At 58.5% G+C, this 8,409-nt stretch overlaps 1 protein-coding gene across 1 annotated transcript in view; it reads left to right on the top strand.

Moving 5' to 3' along the window:
• Positions 1 to 8,409, top strand: part of CASC3 (CASC3 exon junction complex subunit) — an 8,823-nt gene extending 414 nt beyond the window's left edge. Inside the window, 14 exon segments of the mRNA XM_031557568.1 lie at positions 3 to 21; positions 339 to 376; positions 1,874 to 2,032; positions 2,120 to 2,271; positions 2,588 to 2,764; positions 2,930 to 3,606; positions 4,853 to 4,917; positions 5,110 to 5,224; positions 5,737 to 5,835; positions 6,459 to 6,536; positions 6,539 to 6,607; positions 6,610 to 6,671; positions 7,425 to 7,547; positions 8,297 to 8,409. Coding sequence (XP_031413428.1) covers positions 3 to 21; positions 339 to 376; positions 1,874 to 2,032; positions 2,120 to 2,271; positions 2,588 to 2,764; positions 2,930 to 3,606; positions 4,853 to 4,917; positions 5,110 to 5,224; positions 5,737 to 5,835; positions 6,459 to 6,536; positions 6,539 to 6,607; positions 6,610 to 6,671; positions 7,425 to 7,547; positions 8,297 to 8,338 — 1,875 coding nt within the window. The 3' untranslated portion in view covers positions 8,339 to 8,409.

The following is an 8,409-nucleotide window of genomic DNA, read 5'->3' as shown; positions in this document are numbered from 1 at the left end:
AGGACGGCATCGAAGGCGATGGTGAGTAACGGCTGTGTCACTGCGTGGGGGGAACGTGGGGGAAAACGCTGCTTCCTGCAGTGCTGCGGCTGCAGCCCTGAGCATCAGCCATAATACTGCAAGTGTGGGTGCAGGGGGTGCAGGTCAGCCCTCCCCAGGCCCGCCCGGGGCCCCCCACATAGGGTGGTGCTCCTCAAGGGCTCTTCCTGCTGCTGTGATACCACACAATGTGGCCATGTGCTGCATTTGCTGGTGATGGCCCAGGACCCGGTGCTGCGATCGCAGGGAGCTGTGCTGCCCTTCCTGCCCTGACAGTGCCTCCTTTTTCTCTCCTGCAGCTGTGCTGTCGGATTATGAAAGCGCAGAGGACTCGGAGGTAAGTCAGACTGCGTGTCCTGGTGGTGGAAGGGCTCTGTGGGGTGACTTCACCTCGTGTAGTTTTAGCACAACACCAGTTTGTGCCCTTCGTTCTCTCCGCTGACCCACCTGCAGCGGCTGTGTCTGTCTCCAGGCTGCAGCTCGTGTGCTGTGTGTGTGTTACAGAGCTGTGCTGCGCTGCAGCCATTGGTGTGAGGGGAAAACGGGTTCTCCAGGTGCAGTTCCTCCTCCCCCGATGGTTCTGTCAGGGCAGGGCAGGTGCTGCTACAGCCGTGCTGCTGCACGGTGAATGCAGGATAAGCACGTGGTCCATTTCAGTCCTCAGACATCGCGTGGTGGGAGCGGAACGGCTAAGAAGGGTGTGGAAGAGGGTGTAGGATGGTGGCTGCGTTGTAATTAGTTGAAATTAAAAGCTTAGCGCTGGGTTGGAAGCATCCCAAGGGGCATCCCTGATGTCTGTGTGTGGCAGTGGGTCAATGAGATGCCTGCATGCAGGCAGCTCTGCACTGTGTGTGCTGGGAGAACCTCCCCTGTGTGCTGAGCGCTGTGCTCGAGGGGCAGCCTCGGCCACAGCCCACGGCAACACACTGCCCTGCATTCTGAGATCAGAGGCTTTCACAGAAGCAGCCTGTTCCGAGACAGGCTTTGTGGAGATCCTGAGGTGGGCACTGGTTTAAAAAGAAAACCACAAACTGAGGCGGATGGAATGGAAGCTCCTGGGGCTGTGCAGTGCTGGAGCAGGCCATGCCCTGGGAAGGAAGGAGGGGGCAGCTCCCCTGGGCAGCCCAGCAACGCAGCCAGGCGGTGTTGCATCACCGGGTGCCAGGATGGCTCTGTTCCTGAGCCTAAAAATAATGCCATGTCTGGGTTTCCCCAGCGTAAACAAAAGGAGCAGTTGATGTGCAAATAGGCTGTGTTGAAAGAGAAAAATAGAGCAGCCTTTTTGTTAATCACACCGGGCTATTTTTAGTGGCGATCCCAAGCTGAGCAAGGCTTGCAGGCTCCTGGAGGGTGAAACGAGGTCAGGCTTCTGAGAACGGAGAGCTTGGAGTGAGTCAGCTGGGTGACTGCAGGGAATGTGGGGCGGCAGTGTGGCTGCAGAGGGCCCTTGTGGGAGAGAGGAACAGTGAAGGCCTGGCAGTGTGGCCATCATCGCATCAGCTGGGCTCCTGGGCTGCAGGAGGCACACGTGGCACTCTGGGACGGTGTGGGGGAGCTGCTCCCAGCTCTGTGCTGGCAGCTGTGGTTGTTTGGTCTGATGTCACCAGTGGCAGCTGCTGGGGAGAGACCTTGGGCTCAATCTTTGTCTTTTCCGTAAAGACAGAGGGGTAAGGAGGACTCTGGGAGCAAATCCTGTGCTGTGAAATGGTCAGAGATGTAAAAAGTAGAACAGGAATCTAACTCCAGGTGTGGGGACTTCTTTGGGAAATCACCAGGAGACTCAGTGCTACAGGTGTGTGTTTGTGTGTGTGTGAGTAAACTGGGGCTCTTTCAGGCAGAGGAAGAGGATTACAGCGAGGAAGAAAGTGCCAAAGTGGAATTGAAGCAGGATAGCAATGATTCCTGTGAGTCTGCAGCAAAAGCAGAGAAAGGGGATGAGAAACTGGACTCTAAAGGTGCTGTTACTGGTGAAAGGCAAAGTGGGGACGGGCAGGTAGGTGTTATCTGTGTGTTCTCTGCTCTGTGGGGAGCTTCTCGCAGCGGGACTGCTGCAGTGTTAGGGGCTGTCTGATTTTGACAGGAGAGCACCGAACCTGTTGAGAATAAAGTTGGGAAAAAAGCTCCCAAGCACCTGGACGACGACGAGGACCGGAAGAACCCGGCTTACATCCCACGCAAAGGGCTCTTCTTTGAGCACGATCTCCGAGGGCAGACGCAGGAGGAGGAGGTCAGGTATGTGGCAGAGCCCGGCTCTGGTGATGCTCGCAGCCCTTGCGACGTGCTGGGAAGGCGTCAGCAAAGAGCTGCTCTGTTCTCTGGCCCAGCTGCCTGCTAGCAGTGTTCTGCCAGGACGTCTTGGCTCTTGGTTTTGTAAAAGGAGGGACTGGCATAGTAAACACAAGTGAAGCCTCTTTCAGTGGGCAGCTGCTGAGCAGGAGGAAGGAGAGGCGCTGCCTCCTGCACACGCTCTGCCCTCCAAGCGTTTGCTGCAGGTTGGAGCCACCATCCTCGGCTTTGTCACAACCTCCTGTTCTCCCCGTGTGTGCAGGCCAAAGGGTCGGCAGCGGAAGCTGTGGAAGGACGAGGGTCGCTGGGAGCACGACAAGTTCCGGGAGGACGAGCAGGCCCCCAAAACCAGGCAGGAGCTGATTGCACTGTATGGCTACGACATCCGCTCTGCTCACAACCCTGATGACATCAGGCCGAGGAGGATGCGCAAACCGAGGTGAGCAGCGGGCAGAGCACGGCTGCTCCTCTGGGGGATGGCCTCAGCCCTCTGCAGCGGGCTCTGAGCAGGGGTGGGGGCTCAGTCCTGGATGTTGTGTCCTGGAGAGCAGGACCCCTGCCCTGGCTTTTGCTTCCAGTCCTTCGCACTGCTGTTATCCCTCAGGTTTGGGAGCCCCCAGCGAGACCCAAACTGGTCCAACGAGCGGCCCAACAAACCCCCCCGGCACCAGGGCACAGACAGCACTTCTGCTCCCCCACGAACCTTCACCAGCAGGAGCTCTGCGGGAACGGGGAGGATGCCCCCTCCCAGGAGCTACCCGAGGGTGGGAGGCTACAAGGAGACCCGCCCGGGATACCGAGCTTCAGAAGTGAGTGTGCAGCACCCATCCCGAAATGGTGAGCAAGGCAAACAGGAGAGCGGCTATCGAGCGAAGCGTGCGGAGCAGAGCCCACCGAGAGAGAAGTCGCCAGAAGTGGAAGCAGTGCACGTCCATGGCAGTCCTGTCAAGGAGGAGGGTGCTCTGGAAAACCAGACCGACGCTGTGCAGCCGCCGCCAGACAGACCAATTGAAAAGAAGTCTTACTCCCGGGCAAGGAGGACCAGAGTCAAAGCTGGGGACACGGGGAAGCTGGCAGATGACGTGCCTGCTCTGGAAGCTCCTGCGACACCAAAACCCGTCCAGGCTGAGACGTCCCCCCCACCAGCAAAGAGCAGCAACTGGGAGTCACCAGTGGAATCCAGCTTGGATGGACTTGAGCAGGAGATGATTCAGATGAATCTGACGGAGCAGAACTGGAGTCCGGGGCAGTCTCAGTTCATACAGCCCCGGGAGCTGCGGGGTAAGTGTGTGCCAGCTGGCAGCTTGGAGGCTGCCCCTGCCTGGGGTCTGCAGTCATGTCGTTGCTCAGAGCTGAGCTGTGTGATGCTGTCCCAGCTGTGGTGGGTGGTGGAGACTAACAAGATGGAGAAGATGCAGTGGGACGATGGGAAGGGACAAAACAGAACGTAAAAACGAGGAAATGAAATATTCTGTTGTAGGTGATCTGGGTTAAGGCTCAGGTGGGCATCAGAGCAGACTCTTTCTGCCTACCCTATTTGTTAAGAATGGGGGAAGGCTCAGTGAAGGGGAAGGGCTGTGTGGGGAGCAGGCAGCAGGAACTCAGAGCTGTGTGAGTCACAGCAAGGCTCAGAGTTGGAGTTCAGAGGATAAAGAGCATTGTGTGTGGTTACAGGTGAGGGTGATGAGTAAGTGGGCTCCTGTGATGTGCTGCTGGGGGCAGGAGGGACCCGGCCTCCCTTCATCAGCACGGGCATGCTGCAGGCTCTGAGCTGCTCTCTGGCGGTGCCATTTGGCTGTAAATCCATTGGTGTGGCTGGAGGAGGCCGATCTGTGCTGGGAAGTGGGCAGGCAGGCTGAGCAAAGGACTGAATTCTTGTGGAGCAACCGTGCCAGAGGTCATCCAGATATAATTATCTGTTTGCAGAATTAAAGTTTTTTTTTTCTGGGGAGAGTCAGAGTCCTTCCCAAGAGGAGTAAAACTGGAGCAAGGAGAAGGATGTGACCTGCTGCTATCCTAAGCTGCTCTTGAGGGTTAGGTCTGTGGAAACAGATCTTCCTGCACACAGCCTGGTGTGAGCAGATCCTAGACCAGAGTGGGCAGGCTGTAAATGTGCCACTAGGATGAGAGTTTGGAAGCTTAGGGTGATTCACAGCTGAGATTACGTGGTGGTGCTGGTGGTTGTTTTTGATGCTTACGCTGTCCCAGATGGATTCGTGTTTGTGCTGTGAAGAAATGCTCTGAGCAGGAGCAGAGCTGAGATCGGAACCTGGGTTTCAAGTGGAGGATTCCTTTTAGGAGGATTTAAAATGCACTGAGCAGAGTGGATGATCGTGCAGTGACACAACAGCTGCTGGTTTGCTCTGAGATGTTGAAAATGGCAGTCAGACAGCTGGGTTGCTGTGAGGTTCTCACTGGGAAGGCAGTGCGGGGTCTCCTGGCGGTGCTGTGCAGCTCCCAGCACTGGTGACAGCGAGGTGGCTGAGAACAAATGCAACCCATAATAACCGGTTTGCTTCTTCCTCAGGTATTCCCAACCATATGCACGTGGGAACTGGGCCACCTCCTCAGTTCAACAGGATGGAGGAAATGGTAAAGCACGTCGTTTATGGAAGCGGGGAAGCCGAGCATTGCTTTGATTGTGGGCTGGAATAACTAGAGCGTGGCTGGGGCACCTCAGCCCTTCCCTTTCTGTGTGCCGTGGTTTTGCTGTGACCCACAGAGGCCCAGGGGGGGCAGTGGGTGCTCCCTGCTGGGCACTGACTGCTGCTTTGTCCCCTGCAGGCGGTGCAGGGCGGCCGGGTGAAGCGCTACTCCTCGCAGCGGCAGAGACCACCAGTGCCAGAGCCTGCCCCCCCCATGCACATCAGCATCATGGAGGGGCACTACTACGACCCACGTGAGTGATCCCCTCCTGCCCTGTGTGCTCAGGTGCTGGCACCGGGCTGGGGCTGAAGGGGGGCTTTGTTCCCCTTCCCTTTGTCAGTAGCATCACTGCTTTGTCTCTGCTGCTCTGAGCTGCCCTGGGCTGTTCTCGGTGTGCAGCGTTGCCCTCCTGCCCCAGGCAGGGGCTCCAAAGGCTTTTTTTGTGAGAAGTTAAAACTGGCCAGAAATCAGAGCAGCAGGGAGGACTGCTGAACAAAAAGATGGGTTTGGAATTTATTCTGGCATGTAAAGTGTGAGAGGAGAAATTCCCTGAGCGGTCTGCATTGTAAAGGGAATAGGAAGCTCTGCTGTGGGAGCATGCAGCATCTGTGAGCTGGGTGGGCTGTGTGCTGTTCTGGTAGGAGTGGAGCTTGCAGCACTGCATTCAAGTGCAGTAACTGTAGGTGGCTTGGATCTGCGGTGTGATCTGCTGCAGTAGAACAAAATCTGGTGGGGATTTTTCTTACGCTCTGCTCTGTGTTGCAGTACAATTCCAGGGACCAATCTACACCCACAGTGAGAACCCGGCCCCGCTGCCGCCCCAGGGGATGATCGTGCAGCCAGAAATGCATCTCCCTCATCCAGGTGAGGAGCACGGGGCAGCCAGGCCAGCTTTGCACAGCCTCTGTCCTTTTCTGTGGCATGGAGGAGACCTGCTTCCCTCGTGCAGTAGGGTTGAATTCATATAAAACTTCAGGGAAGAAAAGTAGCCGTGTCTGACTCTCGCAGGCAGCGCAGACTGAGATCATCTCATTGCCTTGGCAGCCTCTGGTTCTGCGTGCAGCCTGGCCAGGCCCTTCCTCGGCAGCAGGGTGTGGGGCTGTGCCAGCTGTCGTGCCAGGCTGGGTCTTCATTCCCTGCTGCTCGTAGCTCAGAAGAGAAAAGCAGAAATGAGAGCTGTTGGATTGGGGTGTTCTCTATCTCGCCTGCAAAACTGTTTCCTGAAGTGGACGTGCCAATTGGGGCCGTGTCCGGTTCCTGAACCGAGGCCGGGGGGGCCGTGTGCTCTTTGCTGAGAAGAGCTTCCCCTTTCCTTTCCCCAGCACAGGAGTTGAGCTCTGCAGGCTGTAGGAAAAGCCTCTGCCCTTCTCCTGCCTGCGGCACGGATGGCGCAGCCATGCTGCCCTCTGCCCCCACGGCAGCCCTGTCCCCATACAGCGCACTGCCTCCAGGACGTGGTGCTCAGCTCGTTTTTGTCGCTCCTTCAGGTTTACATCCCCACCAGACAGCAGCCCCGATGGCAAACCCTGGGCTCTACCCTCCGCCGGTCTCCATGCCTCCAGGGCAGCCCCGCCGCAGCAGCTGCTCGCCCCGACTTACTTCTCCCCGCCTGGAGTCATGAATTTTGGGAATCCTGGCTACCGTACCCCCCCGGAGCGCTGCCCCCACCGCCCCCTCCACACCTCTATTCCAACACACAGGTGAGCCGTGCTGCCTTTCCTTCCTGCCGGAGCCGTGGGTGTTCCTGAGCTGGGAGGGGAGTGCGGCGGTGGGGCTGCCCCCAGCAGTGGCTGTTTGCTGTCATTTGCTTCTCTGCTGGAGGTGGGCACCAAAAGGGATTGCTCCCACATCTGCACTGCACTTCACTTGGATTTGGGGTCTCAAGTATGGCATACCTGTATTGGAGGATCCCAGAGCTGAGATTTTCCCCTGTAGAGCTGGGCGCTGTCCCACAGGAGGCTGAGAGCTGCTCAGCTCCAGCTTCACGCTCAGCCGAAGCCACCTCGAGGACTGTTCGGACGTCCTTTGTGCACACTGGGAACTGCCCGCCGCCGTTCCTCAGCGCTGCCTGGGCAGTCCTGGCTGCGAGCAGTGCTTGCTGCAGGGCTGGCTTTTCCCGTTCCCAACCCAGCTCCGTGTGAGTGGGGAGCAGGCGGAGCGTCCGCCCCTCCCGGTGACAACCAGAGGTCCCCGATGCCGCGTGCGAGCGGCGCACGGCTGACACGCAGCGGCAGGACTGAGCCACGCACTTCTCCCCCAGCCTCCATCACCTTCCCTGCTCGGATCGGAGCCGCCCGCGCAGGGGCTGGGGGCGCAGCCCGCTTTGGGGCAGCCCTGGGGGGCCGTCGCTGTGGGTGGATCTACCACCCGTGTGCTGCCATCTCCCCCCGTCATGCCGGTGCCGCGGCAGCAGGCGGGCGCCCGGTGCTGACCGTGCCGCTCTCCGGCAGCAGGCGCAGTCCCAGGTGTACGGGGGGGTCACCTACTACAACACTGTCCAGCAGCAAGTGCAGCCCAAACCCTCACCACCACGGAGGACGTCCCAGCCTGTCACCATCAAACCGCCGCCTCCCGAGGTACCGTCCCCTCCGTTCATCCCTTTCCCCACCCCTTCTGCCCGTGTCTGCCTGGTGCTGTCCCCTGAGGTGTGTGTGGTGCTGCAGCCTCCCTCTCCCACCTGAAAAAAAAATGTGTTGTTCCAAGGACATTTTAAAAGTGCCTCGTTATTGACATGTCCCAAACCTCAGCTTCTCGTTGCAGGTGGTAAGCAGGGCTCCAGTTAATTTGAGTTTCTAAATACTTTAAATCTAACCCACGTAAAAAGTAAGTCGGAATTTGACTCTTGCTTTCTCTTTCTGCTCAGGGTAGAAAAAAATGCTTCAGAGGGAATAACCCAGCACTGAGCTTAGGAGGCAGTGCCTTCAGTGGGAGAGCAGTGCCAGGATGCTGTAGTACATAGCAGTACATAGCACAGACAGCAGCCTTAAAGGCCGTACGGAGCCGAGAGCCGTTCCTGTGCTCTGGGGACAGATTTCTCACCGCAGCTCTGGTCTCTGTGTGTGTGTGCCCGAGTGCCACGTGTGTGTTTGGTTCCCTTTGTCACCGTGTGTCACCGTGCTGCTGTGCCTCGGGCTGGGCGGCGCTGCTCCCCTGTGCCTCCCCTGCTGGAGATCTGCCCTGAGCATCCCTGCAGGGAGCCACCCCTGGAGCGGGAGGGCAGCGTGGCCCGAGGAGCTGCTCTGGCTCTGGGGGCAGCGGGTGGGGGCGGCGGCCGCAGCGCTGCGCGGTGCTGAGCTGAGCCTCCATCTCCTTTCTGCTCCCCCAGGACAGCAAAGGTGAGAAGGTGAAGGAGAGGAGCAGCACGTAGGGATGCGGCCGTGGAACCCCAGCGCCGGACCCGGCGGTTCTGCACCAGGAGGCCCCATCTGGCGGGGATGC

The sequence above is a fragment of the Meleagris gallopavo genome, unplaced genomic scaffold (assembly GCF_000146605.3).
Source record: "Meleagris gallopavo isolate NT-WF06-2002-E0010 breed Aviagen turkey brand Nicholas breeding stock unplaced genomic scaffold, Turkey_5.1 ChrUn_random_7180001860422, whole genome shotgun sequence".
In the NCBI taxonomy this organism is placed as follows: Eukaryota; Metazoa; Chordata; class Aves; order Galliformes; family Phasianidae; genus Meleagris; species Meleagris gallopavo.
Note: the sequence above shows the minus strand (reverse complement) of the source record. Positions and strands in the feature narration are given on the sequence as shown.